This window comes from Melospiza melodia, chromosome 3 (genome assembly GCF_035770615.1).
Source record: "Melospiza melodia melodia isolate bMelMel2 chromosome 3, bMelMel2.pri, whole genome shotgun sequence".
Lineage (NCBI taxonomy): Eukaryota > Metazoa > Chordata > Aves > Passeriformes > Passerellidae > Melospiza > Melospiza melodia.
The window spans coordinates 47,038,827-47,056,811 of NC_086196.1; the positions used below are offsets into that span (position 1 = coordinate 47,038,827).

The following is a 17,985-nucleotide window of genomic DNA, read 5'->3' on the forward strand; positions in this document are numbered from 1 at the left end:
CCAACAAACATGTAAAAGTAATTAAGATATGACTAAAGCTTTAAACTGCTTTTATGGAGCTCTTCCTTGCATCTACTGAACAGACTGTTCCTGTGGTTTAGGATGCTACCAGCTGCTTTGTCCTTGCTTGCTCTGATTGGCTTTCCAATATCATTGAAAATGCAGCAGTGCTTGCTAGTTCTGGGTAGGGAACTGGAGCAGCTCAGGAGCATGTGTTCTGTTCTGCCTACTTTGTTGAGGAGAGTAGATGATGGGGAAAGCAGCTAAAGAAAATCACAACAACTTATTAAAGCATTGCACTAAAATTAAAGTTTGCCTTATGATATGCTGTATTGTTATAAGCTGGCTGCATTGAAGGGTTTCTTGTTTGGAAAATCCACTATTTAAAATTAACTTCTAAATTGCAAATTCTGCAGAGTTTTCATGGAGAAACTGAACCCGCATCATTTTCTTGGACCTATGAGGAAATCAAGGAAGTTCATAAGCGCTGGTGGCAGTTAAGAGACAATGCTGTGGAAATCTTTTTAACAAATGGCAGAACTTTACTCCTGGCTTTCGATAATACAAAGGTACTGTGGCACTAATGCGGAGTAATACACCAAAGCATTTTACTGTGTCTTTATAACATTTGTATTCATGCATTAGGTTTTTAAGGAGACCTGTTGCATGGACTAATTAAATTCTGCTTAATACCTTTGAAAGAACTTGGCTTAGCTAGGCTTCTGGATAGGCATGTTGTAAGACACATCTCTGATATATTAAGACATTAAAGAATCTTGGTGATACTAGGCATTATTTGATTACAGCAGATATCTGAAAATATACAAAATGAGAGAAACTTATTCTTGGTAGTTTTAAACTTCTAAATTGTATGATTAAATCTATGGTGTTTTCTTCTAGGTCCGTGATGATGTGTACCACAACATCTTGACTAACAATTTGCCTAACCTTTTGGAATATGGAAACATTACTGCTTTGACCCACCTGTGGTGCACAGGACAGATTACTAACTTTGAATATCTGACTCATTTAAACAAACATGCAGGTCGTTCCTTCAATGATCTCATGCAATATCCAGTATTTCCTTTTATACTTTCTGACTACACCAATGAAACGCTGGACCTAAATGATCCCTCGGTATATAGGTAATATGAAATGCTTGGAACTCTTCTTTTCAAATACTTGAACTGATGATCCTTATATAGCTTTTTTTAACTTCATTGTATTAAACTGCACACACACCCACAAATGGAACTGTTTAGGGACAAGCCTCATTTCTAATAACTTGGGTTTTTACAGTAAGTGGCTGGTTTGCCTGGGACATTTAAATAAAACAGGTGTGTAGATTCAAATGCAGTGTATTGGACTTACACTGTCTTAATAGGCTATGTATAATTCACAGAATTAAGTGAATTATACAGAAGCTGTCTGTTTAAATTCCTATGATGAGAGACTTCCAGACCAATTAGCAAAAATTAAATAGAAAAGGAAATAATATTCTAAATTACTTGGCCAGTCACAAAATCACAATCGTCATTTGAATGGACTTGAGTGAATTGTCCCACCCTAATAAATTTCTGTTATGCTAATTTAACATTTGTGTGCACTAAGTCTTTGCCTTTATAGGATGCCTCTGATTTGACTGATGTGCTTGGCATTTTCTTGCCTGTTACTGTGCTGTGGATCTGAATCTGCCTTTAGCACTAACCAAAAGTTGTTTTTTTATTTTCTGAACTTTCTTGAAAAGTGTTATGTTTTTCTTGGCCTTTTCATTATATTAAAGGTGTTATTCTTAATGAAGTGAATCAATATTGTAATATTGTATTGTAATATATTGTAATAAAGTTACAACATATCACTACTGCTTTTGTTGCAGGAACCTGGTCAAACCAATAGCTGTGCAGTCTAAAGAAAAAGAGGATCGTTATGTGGATACTTATAAGGTAATTTAGATAACTTTCTCTTCTTGCCTTTTTCCCATGTATAAATGACAACATGGCTTTAGTTTTTATAACATATATCTGTTGGGGAAGAAGAAACCACAAATACAGTATTTCATGGCCACAGAGCTCTTACTTCCAGTGTATTTTCCAGGAAACATCTCCTAGGAATTGTTTTATGACATGCTTGAAACTTGTGTTTTTTCCTGAAGCATGAAATCCATTTAGCCCATCCATGTGATACTGCTGAGGAGTTTAAATGGATACCACCTTATGTGGGAACTTGTATACATTTAAAGATCCCTAAAGATCAGGAAGATAATTTACTGCTGTTTAGTTGACATTACTGTGCTGGAATTTGTAGCTGTTTGTTCTGTTTGATAACAGAAGGGCTATTTTCACTCAAGCACTTTATTTTAACATGCTCTTCTATGAAAATAGTAGGTGTTTTTAATTTTTTTTCTCCTTAAAATGTTTTAAAGGCTGTAGGAAATAGCAACATACTGGGGAATTAAAGCATCTGCATCTGGACTTTCAAACTTGTCTGTGTCACCATGGTCTACTATATTATTTGCAAATACTGTGTTAGAAAACAAGACAGGGGAGTGGGGAAAAGGAAAAGTAATAAATAATGGCAAGTAGGTAATTTAAATTGGCTGAAGACTTCAATACCTAACTGGATTGTAAAAGTGATTGTGTGTCTTAGGACTCTTAAGTGTGTTTGATTCCAGATCGCTTTTGAATGTATGTTTCTGAAAAGTTGGAGTGTTTATTCCTAAACAATTTAGGCAAGCATTTATTTTTGTTGTTGGAATGCATCTAAGGAGAAGGTTTGTGATTTTTTTTTTTTTTTAATTCTCTCCTGTGTTTCTAGTATTTAGAAGAAGAGTACCGTAAAGGAGCACGAGAGGATGATCCAATGCCCCCTGTACAACCATATCACTATGGATCTCATTATTCTAACAGTGGAACTGTACTTCATTTCCTGGTTAGGCTGCCACCTTTCACTAAAATGTTTTTGGCTTATCAAGGTAAGGTTGCATTTGCTTTTACTTGCCTTTTACATCTGGGCCTTGTTCCAATAACTTGGGAATGCTATATGTTACCCTATTTAGCATAGGTTTTCCAATTCCAGATAGCTCAGCCTGGTAAAATTTAATGTGGTATGCTTTAACAGTAGATCTATTATTGAAATTATCAAGCTACACCATAAATCTGGTCATCTGATGTTTATTCCTTAGTTTCTGTAGCATAAAAAGCTGACCTCTATTTGACTTGCAGTCGATGTGTAACACATAGCAATTGAGATCAGAGAATTCTAAATGTTCTCAGCTGACTAGAGAGCAGTTAACAACATGAAGTTGCAGATGTGCAACTGTTGGTGTCCATCATCAATGTAACAATTGAGTTTGGATTTCGTTACAGATCAAAGTTTTGACATCCCAGACAGAACTTTTCACTCTACCAATACAACCTGGCGCCTCTCTTCGTATGAATCAATGACTGACGTAAAGGAGCTTATACCAGAGTTTTTCTACCTTCCCGACTTTCTAGTTAACAGAGAAGGTATACTAAAAGGACAACAGAACTATACCCAAAAGAGTTGTATGATTGAGCTAATGGGTTGAAACTGAGAACATTTATATGCCTTGCCTGAATATGCTAAGTAGTAGATGTACGGGAGAAACCTGGCACAAATTTGTGGGGTATGCTAAAAAAGCTGTTATGTAGGAGTTAAGCTGAGTTTTTCCCTAATTTTGTCAGCAGGGCAAATGAGTTTGCTGTTTTCTCATTTTTCCATTCAAATGCATATTTACAGCTGAATATGTTTTGGAGAGACTTGTTAATGATGCTGCTTTGTTGATTGTTAATCGCCATGCTTAATCATTGAGGTCTGTAGAACCCTACAGACCTTTTTGAAGTTACTGTGAACTAAAATGTTGGAATATTCACTCCCCTGTTTCTAGGCTTTGATTTTGGAGTGCGTCAAAATGGTGACAGAGTTAACCATGTCAATCTTCCACCCTGGGCCCGGAACGATCCTCGTCTGTTCATCTTGATTCATCGTCAGGCCTTGGAGTCTGATCATGTGTCCCAGACAATCTGTCACTGGATTGACTTGGTGTTTGGTTATAAGCAAAAAGGCAAGGCCTCTGTTCAGGCTATTAATGTCTTTCATCCTGCAGTAAGTATTTGTTAAGCAGCATGTTTGTTCATTGTCCTTAGTAACTTAATGGGGCAAAGTTTGGTTTGACTTGCTTGGACAACATCAAGCATGAAACAAGATCCCTTGCTCATGGGATGTTGAAGAATAAGAAAAGGCTTTAACAATTTCATTGTTGAACTGTAAGATCCCAGTGGGTGTTGTGATACTTAGTGAATTTTTGTTCCTCTTTCTTGCCTTGAGCTAGGTGTGGGGCATGATCAGATCTGGGGCTTAGACCTTGTGGATAGTTGTGTGCAGTGGCTTGCAGTACTGATTGTTATAACTGTATGTATCTTCTTCTGCCTAATTCAAAAGCTTTTAATTTAGGCAGGTGCTGCTGCAGCTTTTGATAGGATTGAAATAGTTGTGTGTGTCCTGAGCTCATGGTGTTTGCCTTCATACATGTCCTGTGTTCTGTCCCTCTAATGAGCACTTTTCTCTATAGTAAATTTAATTTCAAATAAGTCTTCATTTAATGTTAGGACTTGCAGAGTTTTACTGCATAATTGCAACGTGGATATCTTGAATTGCATTCTTTAGCTTCAATCCTTACTCTATCACAAGGTTTGCTCAGCAGGTAGTTCTGGTTGTAAATGCATTCAAATGTTTCCTGGTTTTAGTGTTTGTTCTGTGACTGGAAAAGCTAATAAAATGGTAGTGTGTGGCAATGATGGCTTTGTCAAGTAGCCATCCAAATACTTCCCTTTCTTTTACTCTTTTTGAGCTTCAGTATTGACTTAGTACCATGAGCTTGAAATATTAAGTTTGTACATTCATTATTTTTAAAGTGAAAAGTCAAGGCCTTTGGTGTGGTTGAGAAAAAGTGTGTGATCCACAGTTGGAGAGGCTGGAAAAAGACAAACAGAAGAAAATAATTTGCACTCTCTTGAAGTATGAGGTTTCTTTCTCCTTCTCTACCCCAAAAGAGAGCTTTAATATGCTCATTAAAAAATGGTAAAGAAAATAAACTTCTCCAGCTCTTTCTAATTCTTTTGTTTATCATCAGCAACCCTTCCAGTTTTGCACAGATTGGTAAAGGTCTCAAAAAAAAACCTTCAACAGAAATTAGTCGTGGGACATATGTAGGAGCAGCTCACATGAGTATCCTTTAAGTGGTAGTTTATTCCAATAAAGAGGAGGTGACAAGGTTATGCTCTCAGTGGCTCTTAAGTCGGCACAGTCATTGTGAGATCTCTTCTCATCCACACCTTAAGCAAACAGCTGAAGAGTCTGCCTCTGAATTTGTGTGAATGTGTTGAAAAATCTTTCCCAAAGACAAACCCAATGAGCTTATTCTTGCTCCTCTCCTTTTTTTTTTTTTTTGCCTATAGACCTATTTTGGGATGGATGTTTCTGCTGTTGAAGATCCTGTTCAGAGAAGAGCCCTTGAAACAATGATAAAAACATATGGACAAACGCCCCGCCAGCTGTTTCACACAGCACATGTTAGTAGACCTGGATCCAGGCTTATCATGGAAGGAGAACTTCCTGCTGCCATGGGATTGCTAGTGCAGTTTGCTTTCAGAGAAACCAGAGAACACACTAAAGAAATCATTTACCCAGTATGTAATTTTCAATTGCAAGATGGTTTAATTAATATCCATGTGCTGTAATTGTTGTAGCCTGTACCCTTGGTTTAGAATTTTCTTCCTAAAAGTGCTACTTTTTACATTATACTGTAAAGAAAATACATAAAAATTAGGAAGTGATAGTGAAAATTACTTTCATGCTTTGGTGATATTTTGTGTAAACTGAGATCTGAGTTTGTCTTGGTTTTGGGAAATAGGTGTAGGAAAGCATTTCAGTTAACCAGTTTTATAGTTTCCATGATGAATTGTGGAATCTGTGTATAGATCTATAGCAGCAAACACATACTGTGCTTTCTTCCATTCCATCCTCAGCTTTTTTACTGCCTGTAGGACAATTAAACTTTCTTCACTTCAAGCACCCTTTTTTCCCTGAAGTCCAGTCATAAACTGCATCCTTGGATTTAGAGATCTGTATTTTTCACTAAACTACCTGAACTAGAAGCTTGCAGCCTATGCCTTTAAAGAAGCAGTAGAACTACCTTAAAGTCAACAGTTTAACTGATGGTACTAAAGTGCTTTGAACTTGTCTCTCTAGTGGTTTTGGAGTAAAGACTTCAGCTGTCCTGACCATGTGATTGCTTACAGGAAACTGACATGAATCATTCTACATTACTAATGAAATTGTTTTTCAGAAAGTTCTGTAATTTGAACCTTGTCTGTGCTTGTTTTAGAGTCCATTACCATGGATAAAGGGCTTGAAATGGGGAGAATATGTTGGTTCCCCAAGTGCTCCAGACCCTGTTGTCTGCTTTAGCCAACCACATGGAGAAAGGTTTGGCTCTCTTCAAGCTTTACCAACTAAGGCTATCTGTGGCTTGTCCAGTAAATTCTGCCTTTTGATGATATATAGCAAGGAGCAAGGTATGAATTTGCGCTTTATTCTCTATATGCACAATATATGTGAAATGAATTTTAAAAAAATTAAATCTAATCCTACTATTGTTCTCTAGCAAATTTCCCAAGTTCAGTTGCTTTTGCCAAAGATTAATTTATAATTCCATTAACAGCTTCCACATGTGTGGTATCTTTACTGGAGGGTGGATTTTCCTTATAATTTTCAAAACTAAAATAGAGTCATTGTGTAATTCCTATTTTTCATTGAAGTGGCTGAAGCATGGGAATTTAACTTTAGAACTTGCCAACAGATTGGGTCCAAGAACTGAAAAAGAGATGAAAAAATGCATGTGGCAACAGAAACGAAAACTTAAGAAATGGATTTTAGAGGCAGACAGTGAGAAAAGTTAACAGTAAAAAAGCAGAGGTGAAGAATCTTCTGCTTTCAGTTAAACTTCTTGGAGGGATTCTTATTGAGAATGTACAAACAAGTTCTCACAATCTTTTGTTTTCTTGGTGGCCTATACGTGCAGGCTTTATAAAAATAAATCACATTTAGTCAACAAAAATAAGTAATATTCTCCTTGAAGTAACAAGCACTTGTTTCTCTAGGTGGTATTATCTGCCCTTTTTCTCTGTTCTCAAAAGATGCATCTCTTCTTCAAAAAAGTTTTGTCCAGATTGCAAATTGTCTTTGGAGAAGATGGAATGTTCATTTGGTCTCTGAAAACTGTTTGTTTATAATATGTTGCAGACAATACCTTCTTTTGAAACTTTGGGGAGGTTATATTTTAATTTGTGATAAAACGTGAACCTGAGCCTTTTGTTGTTGACTGTGTAAGTGGTTGAGTCTTGCTGTGCACATGACACAATGCTGTGTGCCTTCCCTCAGGCGTGAGGAGCATGCACAGCACTGACATTCAGTGGTCAGCCATCCTGAGCTGGGGCTATGCCGATAACATCTTACGGCTGAAGAGCAAGCAAAGTGAGCCTCCAGTCAATTTTATACAGAGCTCTCAGCTCCATCAGGTAAAACAAAATCAGTCTCTTCCTCCTCAATTTAATATTGGTAGTGTAAGTGGTGGCTTGACTTGGCAGTGGAGTACTCTTGCTTTAGCCTTTTTTGGAGATGAGCATCCAGTCACAACTCCTTTTAATCTTTTTTACTTGCTTTGGAATGTGTTCCATTGTTTTATCTTGTTCCTTGTTGTTTTCCTGTAGTAGCTAAAGATTCCTTTTGAATCAATTTGATTTTTGTATCTTTTCCTTCTTATAGAATATTGCTGTGAATGTAATCAAGTTTTAAGTTTTGTCCCAAGAAAAATCAATACAGAAAAAAAGTATAGGTGCTTCATGTTGGAAGAACAACTCCACTCTAGTTTAGGATCCATTTGAAAAAGAATGTCTAAAATATTTTTAGGGAAAGCTACATAATTTCTGTCACAATCCAGTGACTGGTAAGATCTTGCAAAAAGATTTTGGTGGATGATCTTGAAGTGTGCACTAGTCTGCACTGCTCTTTAGCTATGAATTCCTGGCTACATAAAACTTCCTCTTACTCTGTTTCTGACATAGTAACAAATACAACCTAGAATAGCTATATTTTAGCTCTTGGATTTCTTTAGCTTAGGTGTTTTACATGTCTTTTCATAGGATAACTAATAAAGAATTGGTTTGACCAAATGCTGTGGCCTAATGAGAACAGCAGTTAGAATAGTTGTTCTGTTCTAATTTTTTCCTGGTGTTGTTTTGTCTTTTCAAGGTAACAAGTTGTGCTTGGGTGCCAGACAGTTGTCAGCTGTTCACAGGTAGTAAGTCTGGTGTCATCACAGCATATATGAACAGATTCACCAGCAATACAGTAAGTTACAATGGAAATAATTCATAAATAAAGGATTTCGTATACTCAGTATTACAGTCTTTTTTTTTAACAGGAAAAATGAGAAAAAGCTGTATTCTGGATAATGACTAAAAAATTACATGCATTTTTAGTATTTATTTTGAAGGCTCCTCTGACATCTCAGCATGTTTGTTTGCCTGTTTTTCTTAAGCTGCTGTTTACATACAGATAGGCTTTAGTCAGTCCTCACCACCTGAGTGCATAACATGTACAGCTCTGACTGTGTTCAGGACAGGGCTGGAACTGAAGCTCTCTGGCACAGTGAAGCTGCCTGCATTAAGGAGTAACTTCTGTGTGGGAGACAGAGCCCTTCAGTGCTTTAACTGAACCTGTGGAATGCAATTCCCCAAAGTAAACAATAATTCAAGTGCAGAAGGCACTTAAACTACAGAGTTTAAGTGATGAATTCTCAGACAGTGTATATATATTAACCATCAAGCCTCTTTACTTTGTCATATTCTCCAAGGGGCAAAGTTGTGAGTAGGGAAGGCAGAAAGTAGCTTGCATTACTTAATCTATTAGTGGAAAATACTGAGAGTAGTAGAAAGTCCCTTGATACTGTTTGCTGATAAAAATAGTATAAATCAAACTCAAAATTAAGAATCTAATTCTGACTGAGTTTTCAAGCTTCCATCTGAATCTTCCATTCTTTCTTTAGCAGTAACTTCTGTTCTCCATAGTTTTAACAAAGAGTAGACAATTTTCCTAACAGCTCATTTTAGGTGTGTCTACAGTATTACCCATAGCAACAACTGAACTGAAGTGATTTCCTAGTTGTAGCTTGACACAGGTATTGGCAAACATATTTGGTGTTGTACTCCTTGATGCTCTTGAATCCCTACATTAGCATGAGCTGGAGAGAACCTTGGTATGGTCTGCTATGCCTACCCAGTTTTCTGTTTTCAGTAGTGGCAAATAGCAGATGCTTAGACTAGGAAGAACATAAACAGAGTGATTTTTAGCATTTTATTCCCTTTGGCTTTCTTCCAGTTTCTGGTGGTCTGCCACTCATACATCCTAAGCTCAGCAGCACTTTGAGTTCAGGAAATGAAGCAGAGCTTCAAGCCTGCAAGCTTTACTTAGTTGGATCATAAGTCAGGCACCTTTACTGCTTCCCAGAATAGTGAACTTGTAAATAACCTGCACTGAGACTTGGATTCCAGTTATTTTTTAACTAGAAATTGAATATACTTGCCTTCTGCAAAGCTGAAAAGAAACTTTAGTTAGTGGGGTTATGGTTCTTGAGTTCCTTCCGTTTCCTAGAAAAAAGTGATTTTTGTTCATCTGCACAGATGATGTTCTTTGAGACCATCTTTGCTGAATTTCTCAGCACTGACAGTTTTACATGCCCCAGGCAGAGGGACATTGTGTCAATTTTGTAGCTCCTGTCGTTGAGCCAGTTACCCAAGTCAGGGCTGCAGGGAATGCAAATGTGCTTCCTGACATCTGCTCTGCATCCATCTTGTAAGCTGATCAGCAATAAAGTGAACTGTTTGTTATAATGCAGTACTTGAAATGTGAATATTTTGCCCTGTTTCACATTTGTATGAATGCAATGCATGGGCATGAAGTACATAGTGTTGTTAATTGTCAAAGGCATGCTGTCAGAATTCAAAAATGGCTCCATGTTGTGCTCCAGGTGCTCTGTTTTTCCTTGCCTTACAATGGTGAAAACCCCATGAAGTACTGCTTTGACTCTGATCTGTGCTGACAATCAGTCACACCTGCATGAGCCTGAGCCACAGGTGTCTGGTTGTACACATTATTTCAGCCTTCACTTGCTGATTGTTAGAGGTGTCTTGCAAACAGAGAGTGCACTTGGAGGACCTGTTTGGGTAAAAGTGGGAAGAATTTCAATTCCCCTCTCAAGTCCTGTAGGCAGAAGAGCTGCTGTTTAAAGACAGATATGTAAATGCATGTTTTCCCATATCTAGATACCATTTTAAGGCTTGTCACCTAAAAGCGGGGGGAAAGTAAGAAGGGGAAAACATTTCAAATGTGAGAAGTACCTATTTCATGACTTATTAGAACTTAATATAGCTTAATACATTTGGTTTGAGAATTCCAGTTTGTCTTGTTGCAGTATTATTACTATAAAAATCAATTTTTTTCATTGCTATTAGTGTGGTAGGGAGAAGCTGCAAAAGGTGGGTGCTGCTTTTGGTTCAAGTGTTGAAATGCAGATTAAGAGGAAACACTTTAAAAGAAGTGGGAGAACCACAGTAAAAAGGTTATCAAAATCAGTTCTTCATAAAAACACAAGTCTTGTTTGTTGCTGTCATAGAAAATTTTGGTATAATTTTCTTTTCTCTTAACTGAGAAAGGATTAAAGAAGGATTTTTATGTGTGAGGTGACACTGAGAATGATACCTGGGTACTTTCATAAATATCTTTTATATGGATAAGATGCTCAGTAGCAAGAGCAAACTAGCAGGTCCTTCTGCTGTCAGACTGTGCATTGCCTTTTGCAGTACTACATAGATTAAATTGTCTCTTTTAGTGAAAAATGTACATTTTCTACAACCTATGACTTAAGCATGTGTGTACTAGTCTGTTTGAACTTTCAAGGGTTTTTTTTGTAGACTTGCTATAGGTAGGCATCCTGTACCCTCATACAAAAATGCAGGTGATATGCTCTGGCATGGGTGAGGAAACCAGCAGAAAATTGTTCTCTTCCTTCACCAAGATTATTCTAATCCCTGTACAGCAAGTTGTCTTAAATAAAGCATTAGCATTCTGATTAAGATCCTTCAACTTTGCCAGTTTTCAGGAAGTCTGAGTCATTTCAAATTATATAACTTGAATAAAAATTGTTGTTTGGTGTTAAATTTTGCTGCTTTAATTTTTACCTAGCCATTTCTGTATTTAAACTTGACTTCCTGCATGTTTTTCCAACTTTATCATTGAAGAACTTGGCACCAACTTGAGAAATTCCTAGTAACTTGCTGTATGGAGAGTGACAACTTCCAAGCTGGGCTTTCCTTTTATGTTTCCAAGTGTCTTCACTAGATGCTAAAACATTGAGAACTGTCATTTCAGTGTTGTATGGAAAGAGCAGTCTTGCAGAAAACAAATCAGCTGACTTCAAGGTGTGTAATTGAGACAGAGCTACAGTAGTTTTTCATTCTGGTTCATGGGATCACATCAATATATTTGCTGAAGCTAAAGCACTGGAAGCAAAAACTTGAACATCAATGATAGCTATGTTTTATCACATTATAAAGTGTTAAACATAATAAAGCATGAACATAGATGCTAAAATTAAAAGCAATGGGAACTGTTCTTTGAAATCTAAGACTTTAACTAGGCTTATCTTTTTTAGAAAAAGAGATAGCAATTTTCTTTTTCCTGAGAGTTTCTTATCTTGCTGTTTTTCAGCCTTCAGAGATAGAAATGGAATCACAAGTCCATCTGTATGGACACACAGCAGAAATAACAAGCTTATTTGTGTGCAAACCATACAGTATAATGATCAGTGTCAGCAAAGATGGAACCTGCATTATATGGGATTTGAACAGGTATAAGTATATATATAACTTTTTCCCATAGCTTTCTTATAAATACAGGTTTTCCCACTCTTGGGTAGCTTTGCCCCTTTGAAGTTAGTTGAATTTGTTCTGTGACTTATTGGGAAGTCAAACCCTTACAGTTTTTTCTCTTAAAAGGTGCTAAAATTTTATTGTGAATATGAAAAATACCATAATTGAGCAAAATCTTGATTGAAATTAATGTAACTAGTTTTAAGATTTTCCTCGAATAACCTTTTTTGCATTTGAGTCTGAAATTTAGGCTTCTTCCCTTTGTTTTCTTCAGGCTGTGCTATGTCCAGAGTCTGGCTGGACACAAGAGTCCTGTGACTGCAGTTTCAGCAAGTGAAACCACTGGTGACATTGCAACAGTTTGTGATTCAGGTATGTTTGTCAGTCAAGAAAGCTGTTTTGACTTGCAGATGAAATAAATCATGAGAGTTGTAATTGAATTAGTTACTGAGTGTGTATTAATCATCTGAGGATGCATTCAGTCATACAGGAGCAACATTTTGCCTTTTTTTACATGGTAACATACAAATTTCTCCAGGAGTGATTAGGCAGGTGCTTGAATGTAGAGGTATGAAGGCCAACAGCTTGGTCTCTTTATAAAAAGATGTGAAATTGCAAAGGTGCCTGGGAGAGTCCTATTTTGTGATGTTGGCTGCTTTCATTTTGAGAGAGATTTTTTTTGTCAAAAGTACTATTCTTTGGGGAAGTACCATGTACTACAGAGTACAGGCAAGGGGTATTAAAGGACAAGGGGATGTTATTGTGGCAGTTTCAATAAACTAATATTTAGATTTTTTTACTTACTTGGAGACTTTCAAGTCCATTTCTATAGCTCACAAAACCTTTTTTTATGCAAATCATTTTATTTGTTAATTAGTATAAGGGACATAATATTTCCTTTTAAGACAATTCCTTTCAAGACAAAAACAGTAATTGGGTTGTTAGTTTGTTGATATAATCAAATAATGCCAGATAACCAGGTAAGAGAACTGTGCTTGCTATTTAAGTATTTTGCTTAAAATGCAAGTTAAGGTATGAGAATTAACTGCTTAGACAGCTAGTATGAATTCCATCTTAGTGCCTTCCCTGTTAGTGGTCATTAAAAGTAAATTCACGTAGTGCTTTGTAAGTAAAATATTCTATAAATAGGATGTGATGGCTTCTAAATCACTGCAGTTCCATAAATAGGATGTGATGGCTTCTAAATCACTGCAGTGGCTTGGTGGTTTGTGTGCTTCCTGTCTCAGAGAGAGAGAAGTAATTGCAGACGTTACTCAGTCATTTAAAACTTATGACCTCTCAAGAAGTTGAATTCTTTACCATGGAATATTTAAATATTATCGACTTAACTGTGATCTAGATTTATTTTCTTAATACTCCCATGCTATGTTCTGTTACAGTTGGAGGAGGCAGTGATTTGAGACTCTGGACAGTTAATGGTGATCTTGTTGGACACGTGCACTGCAGGGAAAGTATTTGCTCTGTTGCTTTCTCTAACCAGCCTGAAGGTGTGTCTGTCAATGTGATTGCAGGGGGCCTTGAAAATGGAGTTGTAAGGTAAGCATTTGAAATGTTTATTTATTAAAATGCTCTATCACTTAGGCTTACAGTTTGAGAGCATGTAGCCAAACATCATGCTGGTATTTGGCTTTAAAAAAGGTGGACAAGCTGTTACTCAGCTCCCAGTCTTAGTAGTTGCTAAATAGATTGTTTATCACTGAAGTATTTGTAAAAGCAAGTGTGAAGAAAAATGGCTCTTTCTTTCAGACTGTGGAGTACGTGGGATTTGAAGCCGGTACGCGAAATAACATTTTCGAAGTCAGCCAAACCTATTGTAAGGTAAAAGGATCCTAAGTGTACAATGAATGCATTTTTATCTTTTGGAAAAAAACCCCTAAACCAAGAAACAAAGCCACAACAAAATAGTCTTGAGTACTGAACATGAAAATAGGAGGCAAATGCCTGTGCCTAAAAAGAGCGATGCAAACCTACTAATTATTCATGAAAGCAAAGTGAGCACAAGTGTGCTGTATTGGTAATGACAGTAATAACTACATTCTGCTGCTGGCAGATGGGAATTAGCAGGATTCCCTTGAAAACTGAACAATAACTCCTCCTCTTATTTTAAAATTCAATATTTTTCCTCAGAATCTGAGTTAAAACGAGATAATCTTAACTATGCCAGATTTAAATATACAGTGTTTCTTCCTCAAAATTAAATGAAAATACTGCCTTTTCCATTTTTTCTGATGGTGGAGGGAAATGTTGGAGAAAGAGGCAAACTCAGAGTAGCCTGCAAGCTGCCATTTTGCAGTGCTTGTGTAGTTAGTTTTCTCAGAGTCCCCTTGATTTAGATGAGCAGAGTTCTCGTGCCAAAGTGTTTTCAGAAGGTGGTCAAAGGATTGACTCTTTGATATCCCCAGTGGTACAGTAGTCTGCAAAAGGTCTTAGAGTTATGCCAAAATTTTATCTTAATGTTAGCATAGTAACAAATGACTCTGAAAAATTGTGTTTTGACTCTTGTTAAAATATCCTTTAAAATCCAAACTACCATTTTTTTTTAGAAATTAAGATGATTGTCTGGTAGCAGTTATTGTCTTTGTTACCTCCTTTAAGCAGCATATTTCACAAAGCTTGTAGATAACGATTTAGTAGCTATTGAATAATTTAAAGTTTTCCTGCTTAAATGTGGCAGTAAATGGATGCTGACCTTCATGCTCTCTAACATTACTCATGGCATGACTGAAAGTCTTTACTAGCCCTGTTACTGCTCAAAAAATGCCCATCTGAACAAAAGTCCTGTTCTGTGCCATGAAATCTGATGGATTTAGTTTCTGCTTTTGTCAGCAGTGCAAGTTCAGAGGGCACTGAGCTCTGTTGCAGGGAAGGGAAGGGAAAGGAAAGGAAAGGAAAGGAAAGGAAAGGAAAGGAAAGGAAAGGAAAGGAAAGGAAAGGAAAGGAAAGGAAAGGAAAGGAAAGGAAAGGAAAGGAAAGGAAAGGAAAGGAAAGGAAAGGAAAGGAAAACCTTTCCTTTCAGAAAGAGAAGGGAAGAGGGTAGGATTTTGCTACTAGTCCTGCCCTTTGCTGTGACACTGCAAAGAAATGAGTATTAAACTGCAGGGGATGTTGAAATGCTGGCCAAAGCTGCAGTTCAGCCCGTTTGGGTACAGGTGGACAAGCAGATATATGCAAACATATGGCTGTGTTAGCGTAGGCACTGGGCCTCCCCTGACAGCTCATCTCTGTTGGCTGAACTCTCGTGGGCTTTTAATGCCTTCCAGCATTATAAATAGCCCCATTTGGTATAAAGATAGGCTCTCTCCTTGTTTTGCAGCCTTACGTTTTCCTGCGACGGCCATCACTTGTTCACGGCTAACAGCGATGGGAGCGTCATCGCCTGGTGCCGCAAGGACCAGCAGCGCCTGAAGCTGCCCATGTTCTACTCCTTCCTCAGCAGCTACGCGGCGGGGTGACGGCAGGGCCTGCTGCTGGCTCGTGTCTCTGATGCACTTTAACCAAATAGGCTACAGGAGCTCTTCTTTAACTGGGACTTTGAAGTACTTTGAATGTCTCTAGAATGACTGAATAGGTGGGGTTTTTAAAAAGAGCAGCCTAAGGTGGTTGTAAGGTTGCATATGTGCATGCACAAACTTGAAGCATATCCAGGTCAGCGGGAAGCTCTGGTCATATTATCCAATGCCAGCAAAGTGACTAAGAAATGCTCAATGCTGCAATATAAAACACCAATGGTATTTTTTTAAATCACTTCTTGGACAGAAGTATTTAAAAAAATTAATGATGCTTATTCCCCCTCTTAGTATGTAAAATATCAGCAGCATCAAGTTCTGTAAATATCTGTTCAAATGTCAGCATATGTATATCTGATTAGTTGAGTGTAATATGGTTAGCTCTGGGATAAGCAGTCCGAAACTTAAAAATCAACGACCACTTAAAATTGCTTTTTTTGAGAAGCAAAGAACTTAGTAGGTGCTTTTTGCACCACCTTATGGTATTGTAATGCTAAAAATAGAATTTCTGCTATCTTTATATTTGTAATTTTTGCCATCTTCTCTGTTACTGTAATAGTCTTTGCAACAGACAACAATAAAATATTTGTCTTAGTGATGGGTAGATACCTCATGGCATCATGAAACAGTGGTTAGATCACAATGCAGTGTGAACTCCCTAACTTTGTGCTAGTTGGCTATCGCAGTTCTGTGGCAGAACATCTATCATGTACACACACAGCTTATCTTCCAGAGCTCTAAAAAGGGGTGTTAAAGAAGGAACAGATGTGCTCCTGTTCCGGAGTCATTGAGGTTCAATACGCTGTAAAATGTTTGAATCTAACTGCTTGAATAATCAATGTTCATAAGCATCAGATTATTTGGAAAGGTTCACACAGACACACTGTGCAAATTTGTTGTGTATTCCTGGGTGCTATTTTATGAGGGGGAAAAATAAGCCTCTGTTGTGAACGGCTTAAAAAATTTGAAATCTTAGGCCACATGACAAATTAGTATTTCAGTTGATGGATTTGAAGACCTCTAAACTTGGCATCATGACTGAGTGCCTACTAGTTATGCGAATGGTAAAGCAAAAATGCTACGCAAGTCTGATGTAGTTACATTTTCCTTTTAAATTGCTTTGCTTTTTTATCACTGACATGTTCTGCTATTGCCATTCAAACGGCTGTGTCTTCTCATGTTAAAGGCCCATCTGCTTTCAGAACACTTCACATGGAGTTGTCAGGTCGTGACAAAGGTGACACACACACACACACACACACACAATCTTTACATTTCTTTTGAAAATTCCAAATAGTCTTCAGAAACTCTTGAGACTTCCCAGTTTAAGAACTTTTCAAACTAGAAAAACTTAAGAAAAAATGTTCTCATAGTTCATGACACAATTGGTTCAATTAAGCAAGTGGCTGCATATTGTATGGATTGAGTTTTAAAATGCATATTATTGTAGCAGCATTGTACGGGATGGCTTTAGTCCTATTTTTCTCTGTCTAAATGTTAATGTAAGGTCCAAGTACTGACTGAAAAGCTTCCTGGCTCATGTTGATGTGATGTGCTTTGTTTAAGAGAAAAAAGACAAACATTGTGGTTTTGGGGTGCTTTTGTGCTCCCTGTTTTGGGGTGTTGCTCACAAAGGCTTATTTTTTTATAAAGTAGAATTCCACTTGTTACAAACCAATATGCAAAACTGCTGGCCTTGTAAAGAGTGCAATATTATATATTTTTATGTAAAAGTAAAAATGATTTTTGAAGCAAGGAATATTTATTCAGCTTAATATTCTGGAACTATTAAAATAACATTGCAATAGTGTCTGTGCATGATGTACTTAAATTTCCTGTAAATGTCACATTCCACACTGTATTTGTATATACACTGTCACATTGTTGGGTAATAAACAGATCTTTGTATCAAACCATTTTGAGATAATTAGAAACATGTTTTTGGCTTAGTTGCAACTTTCTTCTTTTAGGGAATCTTTCATGCCTTGCTCCAGATCAGTTTCTGCTGATTCCCTTGTCTTTCATATTTTAAAAATCATCAAGTGGGAAAGTTCCATTTATGGACTACATCCTGTGTCTGTCAAACTGAAGGTGGTGAGTGTAAGATGGGAAGTGGGAAACTCTATCTATATCACTTTGCACATGTGTGTATGTGTCCTTCCTTCCCATAGGATGCATGACTAGAATTTGGATGAAATGATGGCTCTCAAAGCAGAGACATTCCCCTTCCTTCCATCTGTCTTCTCACTGAAAACCTGTCTGAGCAGCAAAGGCAGAAAAGCAAATTCTCTCTGGATTCTCAGGAAGATGGGTGGAAATTGGAAGACTGGGATCTTGGGGAGGCATCTGAAAGGATGTGAGGCTCTTTCTGCTGCCAGCCAGAGCTGGGGAGATGTTCATGGGGCAAGGCCTATCTACCTGATTGCGGGATTCTGTGGTAAATCCCAACC

At 37.3% G+C, this 17,985-nt stretch overlaps 1 protein-coding gene across 1 annotated transcript in view; it reads left to right on the top strand.

Moving 5' to 3' along the window:
* The window catches only part of LYST (lysosomal trafficking regulator), a 77,583-nt gene extending 60,132 nt beyond the window's left edge, over positions 1 to 17,451 (top strand). Inside the window, exons 39-53 of the mRNA XM_063151604.1 lie at positions 417 to 569; positions 901 to 1,145; positions 1,877 to 1,943; positions 2,815 to 2,971; positions 3,366 to 3,506; positions 3,908 to 4,125; positions 5,478 to 5,708; positions 6,407 to 6,596; positions 7,462 to 7,598; positions 8,332 to 8,430; positions 11,848 to 11,987; positions 12,283 to 12,380; positions 13,409 to 13,565; positions 13,776 to 13,847; positions 15,343 to 17,451. Of these exons, the coding sequence (XP_063007674.1) occupies positions 417 to 569; positions 901 to 1,145; positions 1,877 to 1,943; positions 2,815 to 2,971; positions 3,366 to 3,506; positions 3,908 to 4,125; positions 5,478 to 5,708; positions 6,407 to 6,596; positions 7,462 to 7,598; positions 8,332 to 8,430; positions 11,848 to 11,987; positions 12,283 to 12,380; positions 13,409 to 13,565; positions 13,776 to 13,847; positions 15,343 to 15,481 (2,244 nt within the window). The 3' untranslated portion in view covers positions 15,482 to 17,451. The remainder of the gene's footprint in view (positions 1 to 416; positions 570 to 900; positions 1,146 to 1,876; positions 1,944 to 2,814; positions 2,972 to 3,365; positions 3,507 to 3,907; positions 4,126 to 5,477; positions 5,709 to 6,406; positions 6,597 to 7,461; positions 7,599 to 8,331; positions 8,431 to 11,847; positions 11,988 to 12,282; positions 12,381 to 13,408; positions 13,566 to 13,775; positions 13,848 to 15,342) is intronic.
* The last annotated feature ends 534 nt before the right edge of the window (positions 17,452 to 17,985 follow it).